Source organism: Sciurus carolinensis, chromosome 3 (assembly GCF_902686445.1).
Source record: "Sciurus carolinensis chromosome 3, mSciCar1.2, whole genome shotgun sequence".
In the NCBI taxonomy this organism is placed as follows: Eukaryota; Metazoa; Chordata; class Mammalia; order Rodentia; family Sciuridae; genus Sciurus; species Sciurus carolinensis.
In genome coordinates this window covers 64,432,520-64,445,052 of record NC_062215.1, presented here as the reverse complement: position 1 = coordinate 64,445,052, position 12,533 = coordinate 64,432,520, and the positions used below count along the sequence as shown (strand labels likewise).

Here is a 12,533-nt window from a genome sequence, read left to right as displayed (position 1 = left end):
AATTTGGGAGGCTAAGGCCAGAGGATCATGTTGGAGGCCAACCTGGGCAATCTAGTGAGATCCTGTCTCAAAAATTAAAACAAAACCAAACAAAAAAAAAGGGGCTAGGGATGAAGCTCAATGGTCAAGTTCCCCTGGGTTCAATCACTAGTACCAAAAAAAATCTAATATGAATGTTTGAACACCTAATCTAAGATTAAGGAAAGTTTTCTTCATTTTGGGAAAATGAAGGCCCTAAGTAAAAGCTGAGAATGCTGAAAGCAGCACTGAGATGCTAGAGGCAATAGAGCCTTCTTGTCACTAATATTTCTTTTTCTTCTGTAAAAGTTGCCAGGAAGATATATACAATTGCCTGTACTGGGATTCTCAGGTCACTGAGAAACTAAAAGTTATTCCTTCCTGCCTTCTCAGATAAACACCTAAGAATCTGAGGGGTTTTTTAATGTTGTTGTTCTTTGCTTTTGCTTTTTTTTTTTCTTTTTTTTCTTTTTTAAGAGACAGAGTCTCTCTGTTGTTGCAGGCCTCTAATCTCAGCCTCCAGAGTAGCAGCAATTATGGTCACGTGCCACCACACTCAGGTTTTGTTTTGTTTTGTTTTGGGGTTTTTGGTTTTTTGGGTTTTTTGGGGGGAGGTTAGTACAGAGGGTTGAACCCAGGGATGCTTAACCACCAAGTCACATCCCCCATCCCTTTTGTATTTTATTTAGAGACAAGAGCTCCCTGAGTTACTTAGGGCTAGGCTAAATTGCTGAAGCTGGCTTTGACCTCTCAATCCTCCTGCCTCTCACACTCAGCTTTCTGAGGTCTTTTTTCTCATCAGATGCTTGCAACTTTTGGGTATACAGCTATATGCTGCTTTGGAGAAACAGTGTACAAATTGGCATCTAAGCCAGGCCCTAGAAAAGCAAATCTATAAAAAGCTTCAGGCCTAATGTATGAGCTGCCTACCACCTGGTCAGTACCATCTTGGCATAGGTAGAGTAACGGATAACAACTGATTGTGATTGGCAGAATGAACATCCTGTGAGTGGGGTACAGGATCAATCCAGAGGCTAGCTCCTGGCTTTGAAAAGTTGGCATTAAATGCAAAAGTTATTACCCTTTGGAGAAGGAGCACATTCGGCATTGCAGGAGAACTACTGAGGCAGGAAGGAAGAAGAATTAATATTGACACTATGGTCTAATGAACAGATGACTTTAAAGAAAAGCTCCCAGAAACCTTGAAGTTTCTGGGAATTGTGTCTTTCTTCTCTGTGCTTTGTCCTGTATCACCCACATTTTCCTGACTACTGAGTCATTGCCACATACAGCCTCCTGGGGAAGGCCTGCTGGAGTTTATAAGACAGGGTATCTTCCTATATTTAAACCTTTCTGGGTCCCCTGGGTCATTTCCCTATTTGAGTTTCTTACCAAGGGCACAATAGTGGATTTTTTTTCTGCCAAGTATTCATTCACTATATCCAACTATAGTCATCCAGAGAACCACCCTTACTCTATTCCAGATTATGTGGTTTGGATGAGGTTTACTCTAGGCATGACACACATACCCCAGACCTAAGCTGACCAGATATAACTTTCCCTAAAATGCTATGATTGTTTCAGGGATGGACACAAACTGAGTCAGAGACAAAAGCACAAGAATTTTGCTTCTGGGAAAATTTCTTGTTCTTTCCCATTGAATCTGGACAGGAGAAGGTGTAATATCTAAAGATGCTGCAACCACAGTGATACCACAAGGAGAGAGTGAATCCAGAAAAAAAGATGTCATTTATTCACTCACTGAACAAAAATCTATTTAGTACTGTTCTGTGCTCAGAAATCACTGTGGGTTCAAGAGATACAGCAGTGAATAACATATATAGACCCTGTTCTCACAGAACTGAGTTCAGTAGAACATACACTAACAACATCAAACATTTACATAGCATTTGCTAGGTACAATACCCTTTTTATTTAAAAAAAATTTTTTTTCACTGCTAAGGATGGAACCCAGGGTCAAACACTTTGCTACTGAGCTAAACCCTAGCCTGACAATTCTCTTAATCATAAATAATCCTATGGGTATATCATCATCATCTCTATCTTATATACTGAATAGAGAGGTTATTTGTCCAGAGTCATGCAATAAGTAATAGAGATAAGAATCAAACCCAGGATTTATGGCTTTATAATCTGTGTGCTCCATTACAATATTATAAATTGAGCTGGGTGTAGTAGTGAACACCTGTAATCCCAGTGACTCAGAAGGCTAAGACAGGAGGACTGCAAGTTTGTGACCAAACTCAGCAATTTAGTGAGACCCTAAGGAATTTGTGAGACCTGTCATTTTTTTTGACTTTTTTTTGAGACCCTTTTATATAAAAAAATTTTTTAGTTGTTAATGGACACAATGCCTTTATTTATTTTTATGTGGTGTTGAGAATTGAACCCAGTGTCTCACTCATGCCAGGCAAGTACTGTACCACTGAGCTACAACTGCAGCCCCTTGAGACTCTGTATTTTTTTTTTTTTTTTTTTTTTTTTTTTTTTTTTTTTTGGTGCTGGGGATCGAACCCAGGGCCTTGAGGCAAGCACTCTACCGACTGAGCTATCACCCCAGCCCGAGACTCTGTATTTAAATAATAATAATTTAAAAAAAGGGCTGGGGATGTGACTCAGTGGTTAAGTGCCCCTAGGTTCAACCCCGGGTACAAAAAAAAAACTACATTATAAATTGCCTTGTCATAGAAAGGTGAAAAAAGTCCTACAGGATTTAACCAGCTGGGTATAGTGAACACACCTGTAATCCCAAATACTCGGAAGGACAAGGCAGAATGATGGTGAATTTGAGAACAGTCCAAGCAATTTAGCAAGACTCTGTCTCAAAATAAAAATAAATAAATAAAAAGTTTGGGGATATAGTTTAGTGGAAGGGCACCTTGGGTTTAATCCCCAACAGTGAAGAAAGAAGGAAGGAAGGAAAGAAAAGGAAAAGAAGAGGATTTAAACAGTAAGGGAAGAAACGATCTAATTATTAAAGAGCCTGGAAGTAAGAGTTAATACCAGGCAAACTGGAGGATCTAAAAGAAATTTAATTGAGCAGGAAAAAGTGAGTGACAAGAGAGTGGGACTTACAAATAGGCCAGACTAATGCTAATTAGTTTGTAATTTATTTTCAAGGCAGTGAAACAATGGAGTGACTTGGTCAGGTTGGGGCCATGGGGAGATTGGTAAGATCAAAGACAGGAAGACCCCTTTTGATCACTTCATGTAGTAATAAAAGCTATGAAGAAGAGCCTCTTTGAGACAGTGATATTTGAGCTGAGACCTGAATGGGGAACAGATACAAGATCTGGAAGAATGTAGGAAGCAAAAGTAGCAGGTTTAAAGGCTCTGAAGCACATATAAGCTAAGTATATTCAAAGAATTCAAAGAAAAGACCAGCGTGGTTGAATTAGAGGACAGTTTAAAGCACAAGCTTTTTTTTTTTTTTTTTTTTTTTTTTGTACTTGGGAATGAACCCATCTACCATTCAGCTACATCCCCAGTCTTTTTTAATTTCTTAAATTTTGAGACAGGGTCTTGCTAAATTGTTGAGGTTGACCTCGAATTTGTGATCCTCCTCCCTCAACCTCCCAAGTCACTGGTTATAGGCATGGGCCACCATATCCAGCATAAACTACTGATTCTATCACCTTAAGTCTCTGGAATCCATCTGTTTTTCCTCCACCATTTTCACTGTGCTTTCTTCACATATTAGTGAGAAAAAATGAGTGACATGTATTTGGAAAATGATTTGGAGTCAGAGAAGTTTTTGAAGAGATGAAGCAGTTTTAACTTAAATACGAATGGAAGGAATGCAGTACAGACAAAAATTCTCTGCACAGAAAATAAAAAAGATAATTCATGGGACTAAGTCCCTAGAGGAGTAAAATAATTAGCCTTAGGATAAAAACATACACTGAGAGCCTACTTTGTTCTAAGTCCTGGATTCAAATGAGCATACCTTCCATTTGATGTGCATGGTCATCATCTTCATTTTATAGGTGAGGAGACTGACAGTTTAACTCATCTGAACTCACAGTGAATAAATGGCAATGCTGGGATATGAACCCAGGTTTCTTTTGATGAACCTATCCTAATCCAACAAAATACAAAATCCTCTATATTATCATTTGAGGAAAAATCTCTACTTACAAAAAGAATTTCTGGGAGTATGGTTCAGTAACAGATTGTTTGCCTAGCATGTGAGAACCCCTGAGATGGATTCCCAACACTGAAAAAAAAAAAAAAATTAACAAGGCACTTTGACTCATTTCACTTCAGTTTTTATGTCATCCTGGGACTCTTCCATAATTTTATCTGTTGCTATCCCAGCAATACTTAGTATGTGTTCCTTGGATGATTTTGCATTTATGTAATTAAGCTCTTCATTCACTTACCATATTTAACCTGAAAATTTCTCTTCACTTTAATTACAATTGTAATGACATTTCACCAAACTGTTCATTAATGCACACCTAAGAGGATTCATATTTTTCTCATTGCTGGTTGTCCCATATATTTTAGTAGCATTTTGTTCCCTGGGTACCTATGTACCCAAAGAACACCTAGAATATAATGATCCAAAAAGGCTATTCCTTCCACTAACAAAGCAGGCAGCCTGAAAGCTGGAGTTGGTGCCTTTTGCAGACATCAGTGCATTGGGTTTCTCAGCCTCTGTCAATTCTGTATGATTCAGATTCTCTGGATACTAATTCTCCATACTTATAACAGAAACCTAGCCACTTAGTTCTTTCCACGTCCAAAATTCTCCCCTCTCTGTCCTATATCATCCTTTTTTCCTGTCTACTGGGTGATTGTCATGAGCAAACAAAAATGTTCCATTTCAGCTTGCCAGTGGTGGTGCACACCTGTAATCTAAGTTGGGAGGCTGAAGCAGGAGAATCGCCAAATTCGAGGCGAGCCTCAGCAATTTAGCAAGACCCTTTCTCCAAAACAATAGTAATAACAACAAAATAAAATTTAAAAGGACTGGTGATGTCCCACGCTGTGGCACACACTTGTAATTCCAGTGGCTCGGAAGACTGAGGCAGGAAAATCGCAAATTCAAGAGTGCCCCTGGTTTCTATCCCTGGTGCTTAAAAAAAAAAAAAAAAAAAAAAAAGTTTGGAGTTCTGGGGATGTAGCTCAGTGGTAGCGCGCCCCTTCGTTCAACCCCCAGTGCTTAAAAAGAATATAATAATAATTCCATCTTTAAACCGGGAATGGTGGCTTTCCCTTGTTTTCCCACAGATTCGGGAAGCCTGAGGCAGGAGGACTGGAAATTCGAGGCCAGCCTGGGCAACCTAGCAAGACCCTGTGGTAAAGCGCCCCTGAGTTCAATACCAGTGTCAAAACAAAAAACCCTTACGGGAACAGGGAGCTCAGCATCCCATCCCACGACCAAGACCACTGTTCCCCAGGACACACGGATTTCTCCCGCTGGGTCCAGGAGCAGGAAGCCTATTTCTGCCGCTTGGCCACATGGGAGATGTAGTCGTTCAAGTGACAGGGCTAGAAATAACTTTTACAAAACTTTGGCAGGAGAAGAAAATATGATGTGCGATTCCACTACTATTGTCATGCTCACACAGACCCTAAATACTACCCGTGGTTCCCCTTTCCTTAGCCTCAGCCAGTCTCCTGAGCGTTTCCGGCCCCACCAAACCTCCAACATCCCATGCACCTCTGTTGTGTTTAGGCCTGTCTAGCTCTCTTCTACTCGCTCTTTTGCCTGCCGCTCTGTCCAATCGTAGGTGCGCTCGTGGTTGGTTCCCGGAGTGCATTGCAATGGCAATGGCTGCCCCTGGCAGGTGTGGGGCCGGGCTTGTTCGAGCCGGGTTAGGAGTCTGGCAGCTGGGTCCCCACGCGTTGAGGGAATGGGTGGCCCCGCCTCGATCACTCTCCGGCTGTCAAAGGAGGTGCGTGTCCTGTGTGAGGGCTGCCACTTTCTCTAGTCCCGGCTTGGCCTCAGTCTCTCGCCAATATGGCCAGGGCTCAGCTATGGACCACTTCGTCGGAGTCTCTCAGCCCGAGAGTTCGCTGACTTCATGTGCTCCCGCGGTGTCCATGTATAGAGGTAAAAGAATTAGATAGGTTTTCCTAGGATTGTCATGGTTTTGGCACTGGACGTTTCGTGTCGGGAAGACTCCCTGGGGATATCGTCTTTGGCTCATTTTTATAAAAAATGAATTTGAAGCCGGGCGCGGTGGCGCACGCCTGTAATCCCAGCGGCTCGGGAGGCTGAGGCCCTAAGCAACTCAGCGAGACCCTGCCCCTAAATAAAATACAAAATGGGGCTGGAGATGTGGCTCAGTGGTCAAATGCCCCAGTTCAATCTCTAGTACCCGGCCGCCGCAAAAATAATGAATTTGAGTCGGGGGTGTTGGCGCACGCCTGTAATCTCTGCGACTCAGGAGGCTGAGGTAGGAGGATTGCAAGTTCAAAGCCAGCCTCAGCAACTTAACAAGGCCCAAAGGAACTTAGGGAGACCCTGTCTCAAAATAAAAAATTTAAAAAAGGGCTGGGGATGTTGCTCAGTAGTTAACCACCCCTAGGTTCTATCCCTGGTACCAAAAGGACAAAAATAATAATAATAATTTGAGGCCCTGAAAAGTATGGCTTTGAGGTAGGGAACCTGATCTGGTCATAACCAGCAAAGCTCACAAGAGCACGAGACAAGGCAGAATTGTGTTTCCCTGCAAGCATATAGCAAGCAAACTTAATCCAATAAATGCATTTGAAACCCCATCTACTCGACCTCCATCTACAGTGTCAAGACACTGAGTTACACCTGGGAAATAGCACACTTTATTCTTCAAGTGGCATAGACTAAAGTCTAGTAGGGAGGCTGGCATAAACTGTTAATAGTATACAATATCAGAAGGAAAGACAAAGTTTGCAGAGCTTTCCTAGTACCTTTACTAGGATTATATGTCAGTACTGGAGAGAAATTTTTGCCCTTGTCTAATCAAGTTGAACCTTTTTTTTTTTTTTGCGGTGCTGGGGATCGAACCCAGGGCCTTGTGCTTGCAAGGCAAGCACTCTACCGACTGAGCTATCTCCCCAGCCCAAGTTGAACCTTTTTTTTTTAAAAAAAAAAAAAAAAAACAGGGTCTCCCTGTTACCCATGCTGGTCTCCAACTCTAAGACTCAAGTAGTTATCCCACTTCAGCCTCCTGAGTATCTGGGACTACAGGAACACTGCACTTGCACCCAGCTATAACACATGCATGTTTTCCAGACACAGCTACACAGTACAGCTGCATGCAGTAATTGAGTATCTGTTAATTGCTAGACATTATACTAAGTGGTTTTACACAATTACTAGTTGTCAAAAGAAAGTTATAAGTAGGTACCATTAATGTCAACTCCATTTTACACATGAGAAAATTTAAGAGACTTAGGTTAAGTCAAATTAAAGGCCAAAGTCTCAAAGTCAAGTCTAGGTGGCTTTAGCCTGGTGCATTAATTTTTAAAAAATATTTTTAGTTGTAGATGGACACAATATCTTTATTTTATTTATTTTTTATATGGTGCTGAGAATTGAACCCAGTACCTCACACATGCTAGGCAAGTGCTTTACCACTGAGCCACAACCCCAGCCCATGGTGCACTTATCTTATATCTCTTTTTAAAAATTTTTTTTAGTTGTAGATGAACAGAATACCTTTATTTATTTATTTTTATGTGATGCCGAGGATTGAACCTAGTGCTTCACACTTGCTAAGCAAACCCTCTATCACTGAGCCTCAACCCTAACCCCTTAGTCTTATATCTTTTTTTGGTGGGGGCGGGTGTGCCATGGATTGAACTCAGGATCACTCAGCCACTAAGCCACATTCCCAACCCTATGTTGTATTTTATTTAGAGACACGGTCTCACTAAGTTGCTTAGTCACCTCACTTTTGCTAAAGCTGACTTTGAACTCTTTATCCTACTGCCTCAACCTCTGGAACTGGAATTACAGACATTGCCACCACACCCAACTTAATCTTATATTTTTTTTCCTTTGTGGATGGACAGGGCTAAGTACTTAACAGAGAGTCCAGATTGCACTATGTCTCATTTCTTTCCCCACTTAAACACAGATGAGCAGAATCTCCTCTTGCGTCATCCCCCTGATATGCCTGAGAATTCCCGGGTTCTACGAGTGGTCCTCCTGGGAGCACCCAATGCAGGGAAGTCAACACTCTCTAACCAGCTGCTGGGCCGAAAAGTATGTTACACTTTAATCCACACATACGATGCCCCCACCAGTTTTTGTTTTTTTTTTTTTTTAAATCTCTTCTTGCTTTACCTTCATGAATGGTCCTGGAGGGATATAGTATCTCATTGGAACTTCTTTATTCCTGACAGGTGTTCCCTGTCTCCAAGAAGGTGCACACTACACGTTGCCAGGCTCTGGGTGTCATCACAGAGAAGGAATCTCAAGTGGTAGGTACCTGCAAAGGGAGTTCTAAAAACAAAACAGAGGATGAAGCTAGGCAAGTCTTCCCTACCATTAGACTTCAAGAAAATGATACTTAGATTCACTTGTCTGAGGGAAGGGAATCTCCTCTTCCTTAAAATTCAATGTAGTTCTCTCTACCTTTTCTCCTTTGTCATCTAGTCTGAAGTTATCATTCCTTCTTTACTGCCCTGCAATCTTACATTGATTCACCATCTTCATCTTCCTCTGGGTTCTCATCTAGAATTAAAGCATTGCTAAAGGGTAATAAAGTCAAGCAAGTGCATTAGTATATGCCTGTAATCCCAGTGACTCAGGAGATTTAGGTAGGAGGATCACAAGTTCGAGGCCAACCTCAGCAACTTAATGAGACCTGTTCTCAAAATTAAAACAATATTATAAAAGGCTAAAGATGTTGTTCAGTGATAGGGAACCTCTGGGTTCAATCTCCAGTGCCAAAACAAAACAAAACAAAAGAAACCTAAGGTCATTAACAGCTTAGCTAAGGGGACTGGGGAGATAGCTCAGTCAGTAGAGTGCTTGCCTTGTAAGCACAAGGCCCTGGGTTTGAATCCCCAGCACCCCCCCAAAAAAAAAAAAAAACAGCTTAGCTAAGAAGGAAGGACAGGCTACTAACATTAAAGATGGCCTTTCTCTCATTCCTCAGTCTTTTCTTCTGGGGTCTGGATATCTTTCTTTTCTGATTCTAGATTCTACTTGACACCCCTGGAATCATCAGTCCTGTTAAACAGAAGAGGTAGTGGCTATGAAAATGGGTGGTGGTAGAGGGGAAGGTATTGAATAGGGGATGGGGATATCCATCATAGGGGCTGGAAAACCCTCTTACCACACCCCATTCTTCATCAAGGATGCATCAGTCATGAGACCTTTCCTGACATATGTCTCCCCCAGGCACCATCTGGAACTCTCTTTGTTGGAAGATCCATGGAAGAGCATGGAATCCGCTGATCTTGGTTAGGCTCAGGATGGAAATGTGAAACTCAAGTATACAGGGGTCCTGGCCATTTATTCCTGATAGTTTGGGGGTTGGAAGCTGGCCAGAGCCCAGACCATGGAAATTCTTATGGGGACAGGAAAAAGAGTGGTCATATCCTAATTCTTCTGCCTATCCTGCCATCTTCCAGTTATAGTTCTTGTGGATGTCTCAGACAAGTGGACTCGAAACCAGCTCAGCTCCCAGGTGCTCCAGTGCTTGACCCATTTCTCCCATGTCCCCAGCATTCTTGTCTTGAACAAGGTAGGCACTGCCCACCTGAGGAATGGATCTTCTCTCAAAGGGCTATGGTCAGCAAGACCACACACTTCGTTTATTCCTCCATGCCCAGGTAGATTGCCTGAAGCAGAAGTCAGTTCTCCTGGAGCTCACAGCAGCTCTCACTGAAGGTGTGGTTAATGGAAAGAAACTTAATAGGAGGCAGGCCTTCCGCCCACATCCTGACATCCATTGTCCTAGATCAGCAGCCAAGGACCTAAACACACAGTCTGAGGAAAATGCTCGGAGGATTGGCTGGCCCCACTTCCAGGAGATCTTCATGTTGTCAGCTCTAAGCCAAGAAGATGTGAAGACACTAAAGGTCAGTTAGCCTTGACCCTTGGTTCCTGTGGTTGTCTATAGGCCTCAGATTTCCTTCTAGGAGCAAGAATGAATAGTAAAGTCCTGGTTGGGATTAAGATGCCACATATTCTTTTGTGTCCACAGCAATACCTCTTGGCACAGGCCCAACCAGGGCCCTGGGTGTTCCATAGTGGAGTCCTTACTAGCCAGACACCTGAAGAGATCTGTGCCAACATAATCCGAGAGAAACTCCTAGAGTACCTGCCCCAGGAGGTACCCTACAATGTGCAACAGGTGCGAGCAAAGTGAAAGGATCTGGGGGCACACTCCTAGAACAATATAGCTGGGAATCAGGAAGCAGAGAGATTGTCCTACCTGACTAGTCATATTTCCCTGTACAGAAGACAGTGGTGTGGGAAGAAGGACCAAGTGGGGAGCTGAAAATCCATCAGAACCTTCTTGTACCCAAAGAATCTCATGTGGTAAGTACCCTCACGGAAGGGACAAAGGCTATGTTGGGCAGGGATTCTTCCCTCCTTCCCCGGGAGCCCTGAAACCCGACCATGTTCTTCTCTTTTACCCATTCTCAGAAGATCCTGATTGGTCAGAAGGGCTACCTTATCTCCCAGATTGCACAGGAGGTGGGCCGTGACCTAATGGACATCTTCCTCTGTGATGTTCAGATACACCTTTCTGTGAAGCTACTCAAGTGACAATCCCTGCTGCCCTTTTCAGGGCATCCCGACTGTAGCAGAAGTCACTAACCAGAACTGTCCCTGCTTAGGGGACCTTCAGGGCCTAATGAGTGGTATGAACACTGACTGGCTACTGGCTGGTTTCACTTTGCTGAGTCTGCATAATACCTGCCCAGCCATGTCTCCTATTAGAGGAAGGAACCTGTCTTGGTTCAGTTTCCAGTTCGTTACTTTCCCTAGGCTAATAGCTGTGTTGGTCTCAGAAATTGACCCTTGGTAGGAGCTGTGCCACCTTCCCCTCAGAGTCATTGGGCCCAGAGTAATGCCCTAGTTACCAGTTCTTAGCAGGGAAGATATCTCTTTTTCCCCCAAATTCCTCCACCTTTAAATCTTTTTTTTTTTTTTTTTTTTTTTAACTTTATATCAAACCCAGTGCCTCACACACATCAGGCAAGCACTCTACCACTGAGCCATAACCCTAGCCCACCCTGAATCTTATAAAGGCCTATGTTTCCTGAGTAAGATAGAGCCATCCACCTGCTCTCCCAAGTTCTTAATCCCTTCCACCCCATTTCTTTGCCCATTCTCAGATACTAATAAAATTACAAGACAATTGTTCTGGTTCTCATCTTTATTTCTTCAGAAAAGGGAAGAGAACACCCATTCCCCTCACCCCTTGGCCCCTGTTGAAGCTGGAGTCTCTTTCCCAGGAGTCTGCTCCAGGGTCCTTAGCACTCTTCCTAGCAGCTTCTGGGAGCAGCAAGAGAACCATTACCATTACTAAACTCAGTAATGGTAACGGTTTCCTCACCATTCCCAACAGTCAGCAGACTGAGCGGTGAGCACCTTGGGCTTGCAGCATCTCCTCTGCTTTCTTCATTAGGATCCAAAGCTGGGGGTACCCGGACTAGTACATCATCTATACTGTAGTGTCTCATCACAAACTTACAGTATATGATGATATCCCAGCCAGGGCCCTGCAGGAGGCTCAGGAAGCAGGCTTGGAGAGCACTGTGGGAAGGGAGAGCTAGAGGCTGGGGACAGGGCAGGAAAAGTCAGAACTGGATGTACACAGCTTTCTCCTCCCTGTTCTTCTGCTCCCACCCAAGTGAGCATCTCCTTGATTCTGTAGTCTGACAGCACAGGTGGCTTAGGGAAGGGGACAGGCATGAGGAAGCCCCTACAAAGTAGGGTCTGTCAAAATCCCAGGGACTCAGGACCAGAGAAATGTGGAGATAACATAATGAAGCAGGTTTCCTCTGGTCAGACTAACAGGAAGACAGGCTGAGCCAGAAAGGAGCACTTACCTGGAGCTGGAACTACACACTGGGGAGGCCTTTAGATGTGAGGATGCCAGTGTCTCTTGCTCTGCACTCAAGCTGCTTGCCTTTTAACCCATCAGCCCCTCCCCTGGGTGGGGCCCTTTTCCCGGGTTCTAGAAAGCCTAGCCTCTTAACCCTTCCCTTGCTGGGCTTCATGAGACAAGGGTCACATTCCCAGCCCTAGGCTTTTTTTTTTTTAATGTGGTGGGGATGTTCCGAATCGCTATACCTCCATCTGACCACCGTTTTTTTTAAAGGATTTCACTAAACCCTTCATCCTCCTCCCATGGAGCTGGTCATCTGCCTGCTGAGCTAGGTAGTGGAAAGAACAGCCTCTCCCCATCCTTCAGGGCTCTGTTGTTGATCAAAGCCCTGGTGGAAGGGTTTGTTTTGGGTCATGGTAGGGAACACAAACTGAATTTCTATAAGGCAGGGAGGGTCCCAGCAGCTGGATTTATGTGAAATTTGGG

At 43.5% G+C, this 12,533-nt stretch overlaps 1 protein-coding gene across 2 annotated transcripts; it reads left to right on the top strand.

The window, feature by feature from the left end:
- Positions 1-5,791: 5,791 nt before the first annotated feature.
- Positions 5,792-11,366, top strand: Eral1 (Era like 12S mitochondrial rRNA chaperone 1). 2 transcript variants are annotated; one of them, XM_047545421.1, is made up of 10 exons: positions 5,792-6,100; positions 8,112-8,239; positions 8,380-8,457; positions 9,181-9,227; positions 9,383-9,444; positions 9,616-9,728; positions 9,817-10,065; positions 10,191-10,340; positions 10,448-10,528; positions 10,640-11,366. In XM_047545421.1, the coding sequence occupies exons 1-10, from the start codon at positions 5,812-5,814 to the stop codon at positions 10,757-10,759; spliced, it is 1,317 nt and encodes a 438-aa protein (XP_047401377.1). In that variant the 5' UTR covers positions 5,792-5,811; the 3' UTR covers positions 10,760-11,366. The 2 variants fall into 2 exon arrangements, with proteins under 2 accessions (XP_047401377.1, XP_047401376.1); XM_047545420.1 differs by having other exon boundaries at positions 10,637-11,365.
- Positions 11,367-12,533: the final 1,167 nt, after the last annotated feature.

Coding starts and splice junctions, on each gene's coding strand:
- Eral1 (XM_047545420.1), top strand. CDS start 5,812: ATGGCAATGGCTGCCCCTGGCAGGTGTGGGGCCGGGCTTGTTCGAGCC. Junction 8,458..9,180: donor CAGAGAAGGAATCTCAAGTG/GTAGGTACCTGC, acceptor TTCTGATTCTAG/ATTCTACTTGACACCCCTGG. Junction 10,529..10,636: donor TACCCAAAGAATCTCATGTG/GTAAGTACCCTC, acceptor ACCCATTCTCAG/AAGATCCTGATTGGTCAGAA.